The sequence below is a fragment of the Protopterus annectens genome, chromosome 3.part1, assembly GCF_019279795.1.
Source record: "Protopterus annectens isolate FY-2018-M chromosome 3.part1, PAN1.0, whole genome shotgun sequence".
NCBI lineage: Eukaryota > Metazoa > Chordata > Ceratodontiformes > Protopteridae > Protopterus > Protopterus annectens.
Window position 1 is genome coordinate 1,548,833,448 of NC_056732.1, and position 16,359 is coordinate 1,548,849,806.

The following is a 16,359-nucleotide window of genomic DNA, read 5'->3' on the forward strand; positions in this document are numbered from 1 at the left end:
GAGAGTATTTGGGAAGGACAACCCATGTAGCCTCTTAATCCTGCTCTGTTCCCTCCCTCAAAAAAAAAATAAATAAATAAATATATATATATATATATATATATATATATATATATATATATATATATATATACTTTATTCAGCTATTCTTACTGTAACTGTCTAGTTTGCTGTTCTGCATGCTATCTGTTCAGTTGCTCTTACTCTGCACTTATTACTGCTTGTTAGTGGCCTTCTAATTTACTGCTGTCTGCATTTGTTTTTAGTCATTTGTTAATTTAATTGCATTTATTTAAACTAAGTTTTCCGTAATATTTCTACACACTCAAGTGTGCTAGCCTGCACTGCATTTGAATTGTATTTACTGCTGTTTTAGCTGCTTTTCTGTAAAAAAAAAAATTCTAACTTGTTTCCTGCCTTTCTTGTAACTAGTCTAGTCCAGATACAGATTTGCTGTACCCAGGACTGCTGGTAAGCTTCTGAGCCCCCAAGCCTTTCTGTGTTGGAGGGAAGCCTTCTAGCTTATCAGTAGGAGTGGTAAGCACTAGGTAGCTGCCCCCCATTTGGGCAGTATTTCAGTCTCTTTCAACTTTGTGGTTTAAAAGCCCATGTTTGCATTTGTTCCCCCACCTTTCCTGTAACTAGTCTAGTCCAGGTACAGATTTGCTGTATCCAGGACTCTTTGTAAGCTTCTGAGCCTCCCAAAGCCTTTCTGTGTTAGAGAGAAGCCTTCTAGCTTATCAGTGGGAGTGGTAAGTACTAGGTACCCTATCTACCACAATAGGAGTGGTCTTTAGCCCAGAAATTGTAGTTTATTGACCATTTGGGCAGTTTTTCCATCTCTTTCAACTTTCTGGTTTAAAAGCCAACATTTACACTTGTTTCCTGCCTTTTCTGTAACTAGTCTAGTCCAGATACAGATTTGCTGTATCCAGGATCTGAGCCCCCAAGCCTTTCTGTGTTGGAAGGAAGCCTTCTAGCTCATCAGTGGGAGTGGTAAACACTAGGTCGCCTATCTACAACAAGAGGAGTGATTTCTGGCCCATAAATTGTAGTTTATTGGCTGTTTGGGTAGTTTTTCATCTCTTTCAGCTTTCTGTTTTAAAAGCCCACATTTGTGCTCATTTCCCACTTTTCCTGTGACTAGTCTAGTCCAGATACAGAGTTGCTGTTTCCAGGACTGTTGGTAAGCTTCTGAGCCCCCCCCCCCAAGCTTTTCTGTGTTGGAAGGAAGCCTTCTAGCTTGGCAGTGAGAGTGGTAAGCACTAGGTAGCCTATCTACCACAAGAGGAGTGATTTCTGGCCCAGAAATTTTAGTTTATTGGCTGTTTGGGCAGTTTGTCCATCTCTTGCAACTTTCTGGTTTAAAAGCCCACGTTTGCACTTGTTCCCCGCTTTTCCTGTAACTAGTCTAGTTGAGGTACAGATTGTAAGCTTCTGACCCCCTCCAAGCCTTTCTGTGTTGGACGGAAGCCTTCTAGCTTATCAGTGGGAGTGGTAAGTACTAGGTAGCCTATCTACCACAAGAGAAGTGTTTTTTTGGCTCAGAAATTGTAGTTTATTGACAATATGGGCAGTTTTTCCATCTCTTTCAACTTTCTGGTTTATAAGCCCACATCTGCACTTGTTTCCCACCTTTCCTGTAACTAATCTAGTCCAGATACAGATTTGCTGTATCCAGGACTGTTTGTAAGCTTCTGAGCAGTGTCAAAGTCTGCTCTTCAATTTTTCCCTTATATCTGCTAGTTCTGTCCTCTCCTGCACTTTTACTAGATTGTTAGTTTAGGACTTCCATTGAAGGCAAAGGCCGAGGTGCCAGAATTGTAATAAAACTCAAAATCTTTCTACAAGTTTAGCTGTTATTTTCGTTGCTGAATTTTGGAACTGTGTGGTACAATTTAGTTTAGGACTTTGCCAGACTTCTTGTAGCAATTATTGTAGTACACAAAAGTGCTACCAGCACTAAACATTCTACAAGGAAACAGCTCCAGTACTTATTAATGCCCACCCCTCCAGGCATGTCTAAAGGTCAGTTCCTTGTGCTTTCTCCTATTAACCTGGAGAACTTAGGCATCCTGAAGCAATATAGCAACTGCCTCATGTACACTGACAGCCCTCTCTTCTTACCCCCAACACTCAGACTTGTGAAAGATGCACATATATATCCAAATTGGAAGCCACGCACTCTCCAGCCAAGACCTGAATAGCTGTTCAAGAGGAGAAGGTCAACACTTGCACCACACCACATGGAACACATAGCCCTCCAGAACACACACCAGCATTGCCTTCACATAAAAACACAAAGCACACACCCACCTTAGCTCTCCTCAAGAAAAAGTAAGCCGATCTGGTGGTCCCCTGCCATAAACAAACTACCACAAAAGGAGGAAACTGATGCAGAATAAGGTGAAGTTCCAAGACTGGAAAAACTCCCTTATCAGCCTCAACAAAAGGTTGAGATCCCTCATCAAATCCTCTAAAGCTAGCTATGAAAACAGAATTGCAGCAGATAGTAAAGACAACCACAAGGCCTTCTATAGTTATGTAAAGAATCTCCATGTCAATACCGAGATTTGCTCTGAGCTACTGCACAATGGTACCTCCTATACCAAGCCAACAGATATTGCCAATATACTGGCAGACAGATTCAGTGCTACCTTTACCCCTCTCCCCCCACCAAAGGAATAATCACAGTACCAGTAGATTTCCAGGCACCCAGTATTACTGCTGTACAGGTTAAAACAGCACTGTCCAAGGCCAAGAATACAGCTTTTATGGGACCTGACAGTATCCCTGGCTGTGTTATACATGAACTACAGAGTGAACTGGCACCTCACCTGTGTGCCTTGTTCAGTCACAACCTCACCTCAGGCTTTGTCCCTACCAAATGGCGCACTGCTACAGTCATCCCTCTCCACAAAGGAGGAGCAACTACAGACCCCAGGAACTATCGCCCAATTATCCTGACGAGTCTGATATGCAAAGTTATGGAAAGCATCATCATAGACCTATAAATAAGGCTATAGGGCATCTCCAAACTCTCGATCCTACACACTTTGGTTTTGTGAAAGGTAGATCATGCCTGCTCAACTTGGTCAATTTCCATGAGTCAGTCACCAGGGCTGTGAATGAAGGTAGAAAAACTTACTAAGCTAGGCATCAATGCCCTATATTCCTAGGTGGGTTGCAAACTGGCTCACAGATAGAACCCACAGTGTGAAAGTAGCTGACTCCAAGTCAGACTGCTGACCAGTCACGAGTGGAGTCCCACAGGGTTTGGACCTGGGTCCTCTTCTCTTTGGTATCTACTTCTCTGAAGTCCAGGCCAACACAAAGGGACTCTGGCTGACAAAGTTTGCAGATGATTGCAAGTTGGGAGCTATTATTAACTCTCCAAGTGATGTTGACATCCTACAGAAATGCCTCAGTGAGACCAATGACTGGAGACAGAACTATGGACTTAAGCTCAATGCCAAAAAATGTGTCTTCATCCCCTTTGGGAAAAACCTGGTTCCCTTGAATTACCACATTGATGGCAGTCCACTGAACACAGAAGGCATTATAAGAGATCTGGGAACACAGGTTGACAGCAACCTCTCTTTTGACCACCACGTTGCCATTGTGGTCAGAAAGTCCTTCTATGTGGCACATCTCATTACTTAGGGTTTTGCATCCAGGAAGAAAGAGGTCATTGTCTCCCTCTACTCTTCCCTCATTAGGCCACTCATCAAGTACAATGCCCCATTTGGCATGTACCTCACTAGACACCTGCAACAACTGGAGAGGCCATAGAAGTACCTCACAAAGAAGATCCTAGGCCTAAAACACTTGTCCTACATGGACAGACTCAAAAAACTCTCTATTCTCTGTCTCATATCACCTACTTAGAGGCAATCTCTGCTTGACTTACAAAGCCATGTCTGACCCAGCTCTGTTAGAAATGCTACATCTAAAGGTATCCCAATCCCTCCACACCACACGCTCCAGAGACCTCAACCTCATTACCACAATCAACAGAACATGCTGGAGGGACAGGTTCATAACCCAGAGACTGCCCATGCTATGGAATAAAATTCCTATACATGTCAAGCAGAGCACCTCACTGGCCCTCTTCAAGAGAAATCTTGATGTGTGGATGGGAAATAGAAAATTCAACCTGGGGATTACTCCAGTGGCTCTACTCAACAGAGGCACTAGAAACTAAGGTTGGGTGGCATGATGCCAGGGTAATCCTATAGGCTAGGCTTGTAAAGGTTCCAGGGCCATTAGCCTAGTACACACCTATGAACCTATGAACCTCTGATTCCTCTTCTAACACTTTTAATGCTTCTCTGGTAAATATGTTGTACTCATTGCATCTGCTCTGTGCATTACTTTATTTGGTTCTGTTTAAATTCTACTTCTATAATATAAGACCCATTTGTTGCAAACTCTGAGGTGCCTTGCCCAAAGAATTTGTGAGTATGCTTTGCAAGGGTTTCTGCTCAGTTTCCATCTTATTCTTGTAAGCACATAAACATTCCTAGCATTTTTCACATCCTAAAAGTACTGGGACATGTTCTTTTTTATCAGAGTATATCTCCTCTACCAATTTATTTGCAAATGTTCTTGACCCATAGGCAATTGATCTGTTTTAGGATCACAGCTCCTAACCCTTTCTGGCTGGTATCTACTTGCAAGACAGGTGACATACTCATGTCATAGTTTTCACATTCCAATGCTGAACATATGAAAGCTAAGTTCTTGTATACGTATTCATTCTCAGGGTTGCAGTTTGCTGTAACAGATTTTTAGAGGCACATATATCCCAAATATATCAGGTACAAACTTTGCAAAGTACTGCATAATTTCTGCACGTACCGCACATACTGCACATTTGGAGCTTTTCTACCCGGGCCTGTGCTGAAAATGGACATGTATCCAGTCGGACTATCCCGGTCAACAAATGTAAAATAAAATAAAATAAATAAATAAATAAATAAATTTCAAGAGAGCTCTGTAATGCATGTTTGTGTTTTGGTTTTGGCAGTTTCACATTTGCTCTGATTTCTGTATCAGGCTTCAGTCAATATAATGTTAGAATATGAGTAATGCCCTCAGACCTGTCACTCGTATTTTATATTTACACTTATTTATCGGAAATTATTCTATCTTAACCTATTCAGTAGTTGTGTTAGTGTCTTGTTATGTTCTCTTTTTGTGTTGGTCTGTCTGTGTGACCTTACCTAATAAATCATTATTTTGTTTATAGTACCTTCCAAGCCAATAGTTGCTTGTGCAATAGTTCCTTAGAATACAGCTGGCACTAATGAAATACCAAAGAAAAGTCTACAGCATTTCTGATTTTCTGAGGGTATATTAAATGTCCACAATTTGAAGCTTTCTTCATCTAGTGTTATCTAACAGAATCCCATGTCTTTATATAGTGATCAAACAGTGGCGAGACCATATGAAAATAAAACATTACTTCCAGAAGAACTCCTTAGTAAAACGAGAAAAACAGGCTTTGAAATTTCCTTACCTTGAAGAATTTTATTGAGGATGATTACCGGCTTTATCCAGAAACTGACTTAATTGGATCTCTTTCTGTCAAAAAGTTTTTTCTTTTGTACTTTTATTAGTAAGCATGTATCAACACCACTGTGCCACAAATCCAGGGCCTCATTTTGCAAGCAGTTGCAGAATTACAAAAGTAATTATCTTGGTCATTAGTTTAATTCATTTTCCAAGTAGTTATTGAATTCTTTTTTTCTCCAAATTATATCTTACTGTTTTGTCTTGTAGCATATATAGTACTCTCATAACTAACTGTTATATTAGTTAACATGAGGTTTCTTCAACTGTGATAAGAAACTATGTATTCCTTTTCTCATTTGTTTTTCATAAGTCATTGAAATTCACCTACATGTTTGGTTTGTAAGTCTTATGTCAGGCAAATGAGAAATATCACATTGCTGCTGAAATGTACAGAAAGCTGTTTCTCAGCCAAGAGCAGGTAACCATAGTACATTAGCACATAACCATTATACAACGACCCCCCATTAATATTCCAAAACGTGCACACTGATTGGTCAGCGTGCACGTTCTAAATCAGAGTTATAGTAATGGAAAAAGGTCTGGTCGCCCGGACTTTTTCCATTAGTATAACTCTTTTTTTTTTTACAGCAATGGAGAATGCAAGATCACCGTTGCTTTTTACAACCTGTCTCGCTATGTTAAATGAGTTTAACATAGCGAGATAGGTTTAAAAAAAGCAATGGAGCATCTCTGTTGCTTTTTTTAAAGCTGTCTCGCTATGTTAAACCCATTTAACATAGCGAGACACTTTAAAAAGCAACGGAGATCTTGCTTTCTCCGTTGCTTTTGTCAAAACTGTCTCACTATGTTAAATGGGTTTAACATAGCGAGACAGGTTGCAAAAATCAACAGAGGTATTGCTTTCTCCGCTGCTTTTTTCAAAACTGTCTCGCTATGTTAAATGGGTTTAACATAGCGAGACAGCTTTTAAAAAAGTAACAGAGATTCTCTGTTGCTTTTTTTAAAGCTGTTTCGCTATGTTAAACTCATTTAACATAGCGAGACAGGTTGTAAAAAGCAACGGAGATCTTGCTTTCTCCGTTGATTTTGCCCACAGCTCTGATGTACTGCGTAAGTATACGCATGCGCAGTACATCAGAACTGCCGCAGAATACCAGACAGCTGCGGAAGGGCAGCAAGGAGGCATTATACAATGCCATTATTTAAGAAAAGTAATTTTTTTTTTCTTAAATAATGTCATTGTATAATAGCAATAACCCACGCCTGGGTTTGGGTAATGCTGGATTTACCCACAGTTGTCTTTGTTTGGCCACTCAGGCTTCGCCCTCATGACTAAACCACACCAACCATTGGTAAATCCAGCATTACCCACCCACACCCAGGCGTGAGTTATTGCTATAATAATGCACGCATGCACATACTTTTCTTCTTTGCTTCTCTAACTGCAATCTGTGCAGCAAAACTTATTCTGGGATGCTTCCTGATAACCCACCTTATTTGGTTCATGTTTCAGCTCCACTAACCCTAAATATCTCTCAACTGACATTTTAATGTTATTCTTTTACCCTCTGTTTTATATTCTGTATCTCCTCTTTCATTTTTCAGTTGCAAATGTGAATCATCTTTGTTTAAGCAAATATACTTAGATGTATATACATTATCATTGAAATACGGGCTACAAGATACGTGCTCTGGATTTTCCTTAATGGCTGTCTAGTTGACTTATTATACTACTGGACCGAGCTCACCAGTACTCACTGTTTGCCCCCTATTTATTTTAATGGTTAAATATTTTTGTTCCTTACAGTCATTCATTTCTTATTTACACTCTTCTATGTCAAGTCTAAAGCTGGCATGTCATCATACCTCTTATCCTCTTAGCAGAAAAAATCTGGACATGGGTTTTTGCCAGTGATAAGTGGGTTGAGGACCTGGCCTACTCTGACCTATGCCAGGGACCCATACTAAAGGTGGGAGGGGTGTATGTGCTCTTATTGGCCAGTATGTGCCTGCCATAAAGACCAGCAGCCCTGGGTCAATAAGCTACTGGCCATCCTGTGTCCTGTTGTCCAGCATGGGTTACCTGGGATAGCTCTGTTGAGCAAAAGCTGAACATAAACTAATCAACCTGCCAAACCTGAAATAAGATAATAGATAACTTAAATACACATATCGGGACAGACAGAACAGCATATGAGGACTGCCTGGGTCCACATGGGTAGGGCAATAACAATAAAGAGGGATAGGCTATTCTAGACTTCTGTCTGGAAAATGGTTTAATAATGGACAACACATAGTTCAGAAAGAGAGACCGTACAAGATCACATTCAAGTGTGGCCAACGTGCAACTCAGGTAGACTTCCTCCTAGTAGGGAAAGGACACTGGGGTAGAATTAGTGACTGCAACAGTTGGCCCACAGCATAAACTGCTGGTTGCCACAGCCAGCTGCAAGCAGTGGTCAGAGAAGGCTCTAAAGTCAACAGAGACCAGGATTAAGACTTGGAAGATGACTGCAGAGAAAGCACAACTGTTCAAGGAATTACTTAGAGCTCTAGCTCCCCATGAAGATGAGGAAATAGGTGGAGCTGAAGAAGAATGGCAGCGCCTCAAAGCAGTGTGTGAGAAGACTACAGGTATGTGGCCAAGCCAGATATAGAAATAAAGTACATAAGAAAAGCTGGTGGTGGAATGCAGAAGTCCAGGAAGCCATCAAAAGAAAGAAGGAGTGCAGGAAAAAATGGGAGAGGAGCAAAAGGAGGTGGAGTTAAAATATATTTAAAAGGCACACCCACCTCCAGGCTGGTCAAACAGCATGACGCACAGAAAACACTCTAGGTGCACTTAACAATTGACAAGATCCGTATTCAAATGACACCTAGCTATAGGCCTCCAACTTTGAATCAAGATGCTGCTCCACCTATCTGGACCTCTTCAAATCTATCAAGATTCAACCCTTTACCCTGATCCTGGGTGACTTTAACTGTCCAACCATATACTGGAAGAAATACTCATGCCAAAACACAAACACCCAGAGATACCTTGATTTCATCAGTGCAAACGCCTTGGACCAATTGGTCAACACCCCCACAAGAGGTGAAAATATCTTGGATCTGGTATTAACCAACATGAGTAACCACTGCAGCATCCCTACAGTGCCATCATCCCTTGTAAGATCTATCCACCATCTCCCCCGACTCCTCCTAGCTAGGGTCAAACAAAAAAACTTCTCCCAAAGCTGATTACAGCCTCCTGAGGGAAAGTATAAACAGATTCACAGCCCCCTCCCCCTCCTTAGGAACTGGCACATATCTCCAAACCTGCAGAAAAGTACTATATGAGCATTTATATAGCTGCATGGAGTCAGGCTTACCCGAAAGGATGAAATCATCCTCCTCAAGGAAGAGTAATCCTGTCTGGTGGACATCTGCAATAAATAAACTCTATAATAAAAGGAAAAATAATTGCTGTGTAGGACCAAGAAGGAGCAGATGCTTAATTGGAAACAATCTCTTCTTAGCCTGAATAAGGAAATAAGAGCACTAGTGAAATCCTCCAAAGCAAACTTTGTGTCCAGACTGGCCACATCTACTAAAGACAATCATAAGGCCTTCTTCACATATGCCCGCAATCTTAAAGGAAGCACTCAGATCTGTTCAGTACTGGTGGTTAAGGATACCATATACACAAATGCTGTAGATATAGCCAACCTGCTGGTAGACAGATTCAGTGAAAACTTCACTCCTCTGTCCCTCCATCAGTAAAACAGGGCATCCCCAGCACCTGCCCCCTCCCCTTATCTCTAGGGAACAAGTCATCACTGCTCTCTCAAAGGCAAAATATACAGCCTCCGTGGATCTGGCAGGAATTTGCCGCACCATTAGGCACCCTATTCAACCAAAGCCTGAGCACTGGCTTCATCCCAATCAAGTGGAAGACTGCCACTGTCATCCCTTTGCACAAAGGTGGAGCATCCACTGATCCAGGAAATTCTAGACCCATCAGCATAACTAGCCTGATCTGCAAGACCATGGAGTGGATTATCATTGACCTCTTTAACAACAACATTGGCAACCTCCAGACACTCGATCCCACACAATTTGGTTTCATCGAGGGAATGTCATACCTGTTAAATTTGGTTGACTTCTTTGAGACAGTCACCAAGGCCCTGGATGATTGGAAGACAATGCACATTGTCTGCCTTGACCTGTCCAAAGCCTTCAATACCATTCTCCACTTGGCTATAATAGATAAACTCTCTCAACTAGGCATAAATCCATATGTTACCAGATGGGTAGCAAACTGGCTCACTGATAGAACCCACCTAGTCAAAATAGAGGAAGCCACCTTAGCTAGCAGTGTACCCCAGGGATCAGTCTTTGTACCTCTGCTGTTTGGGATATACTTTTTTGAGGTGCAGGCCAAAACCAGTGGGCTATGGCTGACAAGGTTTGCAGATGACTGTAAGCTGGGTGCTGTCATCTATGCCCCTAGTGATGTGGACATCCTCCAAGAGGGTCTCACCCAAAGAAATGAGTGGTTCCAGAAACATGGCCTCAAACTGAATGCCAAAAAATGCATCATCATCCTCTTTGGGGAGAATGACGTCCCCACAAATTATCACACTGATAATAAGGTCCTAAGCATGCAATCATTTGTGAGGGACGTGGGCACCCAGGTTGATAACAAACTGACTTTTGACCACCATATTGCCTCCATTGTCTGGAAAGATTTCTACATGGCCTACCTCACTAGTAAGGGTATCTCATCCAGAGACAAGATGGTCATAACATCCTTGTATTCTTCCTTTATAAGACCCATTATTGAGTACAATGCCACTTTTGGCATGTAGCTCACAAAGCACATGCAGCAGCAGGAGAGACCACAGAGCTTCCTCACCAGGAGAATCCAGGGCTTCATACATCTACCCTACAGAAATAGGCTAAAGGCCCTGTCCTTCTACTCAGTCTCCTACAGACTCCTCAGAGGTGACCTCTGTCTGGCATACAAAGCAATCTCAGACCCTGCCTTGATGGGACTGCTGCATATCTGCAAGTCAAGCTCCATTCGAGTAACTGCATGTGTGACCGCAACGTGGTCTGTGACATCAATAGGACTTGTTGGTGGGACAGATTTGTGCCTCAGAGATACTTCCTTTTGTGGAATGCACTCCCTGTCTATGCAAGCAGAGTAAATCATTAACCCTTTTAAGCACAACCTGGATAACTGGATGGGGAACAGAAAATACACCCCTGAGATTCTACCTGTGTCTCTGCTGGAGAGTGGCATAGGGTGCTTACTTGTTGAAACATGGGCTAAATTCTTGGCTTGGCTTGTAAGGGCCTCAGGGTCAATAACTTAGTAACTTCTGTTGATCCTATGATCCTACAAAAGAGAAGGACCTGGCTAGGAAGGAATACTGGTTGGCTAACAAAGAAGCTAGAAAAGGAGTTGCAGTAGCAAAGAACAGGGCACTGGAGGCACTCTGCCGGCTTTTGGAAAGTGACTAACTAGGTGGCACAAAGAAACTCTATCAGGTTACAAGGCAAAGACAGAACGATAAAGAATATAGTCATACTAAAGAATATAGTCATATACCCTTCATAAGGGTTGCCAGCAACAGCCTGCTCCCCAGAACACAGGACATCAAAGGCAGAAGGAAGGAGTACATCCAAAAGCTTCTGAATAAAGAAACCCCCACAGAAGTTGTACGGCCCAAACACAGCCTACAATGAGAGAAGAAAGAGGAGCCCACCATAGAACAGCTAAGAATAACACTGTGACACCCCACCTCTGGCCCAGTAATCATGGAGCCTCAATCCTCACCACTAGCAAAAGTGAGGGGATGTACATTGGGAAGATGAGAAGTACACACAAAATATTTCTAGATGCAGCTCTCTGCATCAAGTGCAATTTCCCTTAAGAGCACATAGAGACCACAGTCAGTCCAGTGCTGGTTTCTCTCTCTTTCTCCAGATCTCCAGTAAGACTCCCCACTGGCGCAACTATAGAGTTGAGATCTCAGCTGAGTGGCCAAGTCAAGACCTCCAGCACCCGCACTGTCCAACCAGTGCTTTGTGTCCCTGCCAAAGTAGCTGACACACACACTCTTTGAGGTTTGAGTTATTAGGCACAATTAAAGGTTTAAATATATTTAATAATAAACAATAAAAGAACAATAAAATACTCAGTATATAATCACAGTAACATTAGAGTTCAAAATCACAGGAAATATTTAAAACATCTTTGCAGGACAGTCTCAAATAAAAAAAGAAAACATTTACATTAAGCTTTGCTATATTCCTGACTGTATCAAAGAGAAATTACTGTTCCCTAGACTTACTTACAGAACAAGGCAGATGTAGTGAATGGGTCTTCCAGCTGATGTCAGGTCAAAGACAAAATACAGAATACTCAGTCTCTCTCAGATAGTTCTTAAATTAATATCTCAAATATTACTGCTGGGATAGCTTGCAGAATGACATCACTTCTTGTCATCTGACGCTATACCAGGTGAAAAACAACCATTGATGCAGCTGGTAGCATGTAGCATCTACCAGTAAAGTACATAAATAAGGGTTTTTCTTAGATCCAAGGCAGATACCGGAAGTCATAAAACACTTGCAAGACAATGCAGGGAACCTCTAGTTCTAGACATTGTGACTGTTACTGCACTGAAACTGAAAGATAACATCCTTTTATTACAAGGTCATAAAGTCATTTTAATTTTCAGCTATTTTTCTGAAGTTAACCTCTGGTGTTCCAGTTTCCATTGTTAAAATATATACACCTAAACCATTATGTCTGTTCTTTTTCCAGTAGAGTATGCTGTGGTTACATTTTAGCTCAGTACTTTACAAACCTTTTTCAACACAAACTTCTGTACCAGCAGTTTGATGTCCACATAACATACAGTTCTAATACATTTGTGACACAAACATCTGAAACATGTTGATATTCACAAATGACATATAATTATTTATAAAATTCCAGATAGCTGGGCTGGCAGTATCTCTTTTGTGACAAGCACTGTGGAAAATGAAGTCAGGAAAAGCAGCAGGCTCAGATAAGATTATAACAGATATGATAAAGATGCTGGGTAAGATAACGGAGAAATGGCCCCTGAGGGTATTCATAGCACTTTGGAGAGAAAGTCATATCCCAAATGATTCTAGAATGGTCTGAAGAAGGTTAGAAGGTCTAACAGAAAGTGGTTACTACATTAATAAAGTTCATTGGTGTATTGCCCTGCTACTCCTGGTATTTTTCTTCCATTGTTGGCTGCATTTTGGTTTTTTTTTTTGACTAAATATTATTGACTTGAATAAGCATACTCATGTTAGTGTACAAGAACAAAGGAGACATCCACAACTGTGGGCAGTACATGGGCATCGGCTCCTGTCACATTGCAATAAAGTTCTGGGGAGGATGATCAAGTAGAATGCAAGATGGGAGAAGAGCAATTTGGATTCAGATCAGGATACAGCACAAGTGATCTGATGTTTACAGTGAGACAGATAGTTGAGAAGAAGCTAGAGATGAGGAAAGAGTCCAAATGGGCATTCCTAGACTGGGGAAAGTATATGACAAAGTCCCAAGAAAGTTGATCTGGGCAGTACTGTGGTGGTCTGAGGTCCCAGAAACAGAATTAGTGCAGGATATGTAAAAGGACCCAATGACTCAAGTACGAACAGTATTTGGTCTCACAGAGGGGTCCCCAGTGGGAGTAGGTGTGCATCACGGTTCAGCTCTGAGCCCAGTGCAGTTCATACTGGTGATAGACTACATTAACAAAGAGGTTGGAGGGGACAGAACAATAAAGTCGCTGTGTGCAGATGATGTGGCATTACAGGCAGACTGAGCAAGAGCTTCAGCAAAGGATAGGGAATGGAATGCAAAACTGAAGGTGCACGGGATGAAACTTAGTACAAGTAAGAGAGTGGTAATGGCAGCAAATTGGGGAAATCAGAAGAAGCTGAGAACTGAGATAGAAGAAAGACAGTAGAACAGGTAAATAGCTTCAAGTAGCTGGGACAGGTGGTTGAGGAGAAGAGAAGTCTGAATGAAGAAGACAAAGCTAGAATCAAAGGGGTTGCAGCCAACTGACATAGAGTGTCAGGTGTAGTGTATGACAGAAGAGTACCAAAGAAGCTTAAAAGTAAGGTGTACAAAACAGTGGTGGACCCAGTACTACTGTAGGGTACAGAGACCTGGGCTGTAAAGGCAGAGTAGACGAGTAAGCTAGAAGTGATGGAAATGAAGTGCTAGAAACGGGTGGTAGGATGCACACTGTGGGATGGATGAAGAAATGGGGACATAGAAGCAGAAGTCAGAGTAATTCTAATTGCAAAAAATATCAGAGAACAGATTACAGTGGTTCTGGCACATGTGCAGAAAAGCAGAAAATCTAGTGAAGAAGATGTGGGACAGACATGAAGAAGTAAGAGGAAACAAGGGCATCCAGCAAAGAGGTGGATGGATTGTGAGAGAGAACATCTGTGACAGTTAGGCATGAGTGTCAAAAGAAGGCCGGAGTGTGGCAATGAATAGAGAAGATGGCGATAGTTAACACACCACCCCAACCCCATGTAGGAAATGGGAAAAAAGGGGGTTGATGATGATGATGATAAAGTCTGAATCTCAAATGTAACTCATTATTTGGTGACTTCAAGCTGCAGTGATTTGCCATAAATCAACTAATTGTTTAAGCAGTAGACCAAATATATGAGGCTAAAATCTGAACATTCTCCAACAATGGGGACAGTTGAAAGATATGCTGATCATGCATAAATGTGACAATAAATGATTTATAAAAAGGTTGCTGAAGAACTTCACAAATTTTTTCACTACAAATGTGATGCAGTATTTTAAGGTGGTAGATCTTATACTTTTGGTAGAACAATTAATGAATCTCATTGACATTAGTCAAAGGTAGTCTGATGGAGAAACAGTTTCTTTATTACACATTATTTGGGTTGGTGTTTTCACCAGAGACCCAGGCCAATAGGCATTTACGGCATGAATATCAGTTACAAATGTAAATCATCATACGTATGCAAGTAACAAATATAGGTATTGTGCACAAAAAAGTATAATCGTGTAGTACTTAGTAGTTATCCAAAAATACACTTCAGTAATACAAATGTCTTACAAGCAAGTGAACTAGCTAAAAGTATATGATTTTATATTATTCTTCATTTTAAGTGTAATCGACAATCATTTAGTTATTTTATTTTGACAAGATAATAGAGTTTGCTTTACTAAGCACGTGCATACTATTGTATGAAAACAGAACGTTTGCTTTCCTCTGGAAGATGCTTTAGTGTTTTCAGTTTGAATATTTTGAAGTTTTCTGGTGCTTTTTTTATTGTGGGATTCAAGTTGTCGGATCTACCATGGAGAATGCATTTTATTTTACGTCTTTTCCAAATTGGGGTCACACTAAGGTGATGGGCTTGTCCAAGAGCCATCAATGAGAGTCGCTTCCCTCTTGCTCTCTTATTTGTAATTTTAAAGTAAGCTAATGGAGGGTGTTTCAAACCGTATAACAGTTTAGATGTCAAACAATTTAAAGAGAGGCTTGTTTTTGCGGATATTGCTAGTCATTTGGCTCTGCTTAGTGTGGCGCGATGATGTTCATTGGGACATGCCAGAGAGATAACGTGGCAAACTGTATTTGGTGTGACCTGAAAGGTTTACGTATTTTGCATGGAACAGATTGTAAGCAGTGGTAAGCATTATTCAGGTTAGAAACATGGGCATTTGGAATGATGTTTTTCTTTCTTATTTCTTAGGATAATGAATTAGAATATTTGTTGATTAATTTTAGGTGATACAACTTGTTTTTTAAAGGTTTCTGTGTGATCTGCAAAGGAGAACTGTTGGCCAAAGTCTGGGAATTAACACCACATTAACAGTTAACACAGCACACTGGAATCCACACATAGAAATTGTGACAAGGGACAGTTGACTGGTATATGTATCAGACGTGTTTGGGGATTTTTGTCACGCAGATTATTTTGCTAAATGATGTACACACTGAGACGGTATAGACACTTAAGGAATGGTGTGAAACCAATTTGATGAGAGAAGTAATGTGCTTCTGAGAACATTATAGGAAAGTAACACATTTTTGTTTATTTGTAGGTGCAATGAATCACATCAGATCCAATCTACTCAATTCCACCTCAGACTCTGACTTAATGAAGTACCGTACTATCAACAAAATCCCTCAGATCACTTTGAACTTTGTAGACTTTACTGTGGATCCATTCATTACCTCACCTTCCACTGAGAAAGAGATCATTGCACCAACGAAGCTGAAGGACAGGACACACAATGTCACTGAGAAGGTCACACAGGTAGGAGTGAGGTTTTGCCTTGGATCTCTTTCTTAAACAGTGCTTTAGTTCAGACTGGTGTCTACAGTGTTTACAAGGTGGTGACTCTAATCTGTCTCTCACCAAAGAATTTTATTGTTCCATTAATAAAGGGATATATGAAACAGAGGAAACAGAACAGCTTTCTTCACAATTTTACTATACAATCTGATCTAAGACAGCAACATTTTTGCTTTACTGAGTGTAATGTATTTTAGACTCATCTTCCCTTATAAGGAAAACCCTATAATCATTTTATTTTGTTTCTAAGTGTGGTTTACTAGTATGCATGATAACACTGTTTAATGCACTTTCCCAGGTTAATCGTAACATAAGTGTAAATGAAGTTACTCGACCCTGCTATGAAAGAAAAAAAAAACATTCAGATGAAATAGGATGCTGGAAGGTATATTTTAGTGTTTTGGTTTTAAAGCTCATATTACT

General features: G+C 40.8%; 1 protein-coding gene across 1 annotated transcript in view; it reads left to right on the forward strand.

Annotated features, from left to right (window-relative positions):
• The window catches only part of LOC122797802 (potassium voltage-gated channel subfamily H member 2-like), a 277,563-nt gene extending 261,630 nt beyond the window's left edge, over nucleotides 1-15,933 (forward strand). The window contains exon 5 of the mRNA XM_044066323.1: nucleotides 15,683-15,933. Within this exon, the coding sequence (XP_043922258.1) occupies nucleotides 15,683-15,933 (251 nt within the window). The remainder of the gene's footprint in view (nucleotides 1-15,682) is intronic.
• Nucleotides 15,934-16,359: the final 426 nt, after the last annotated feature.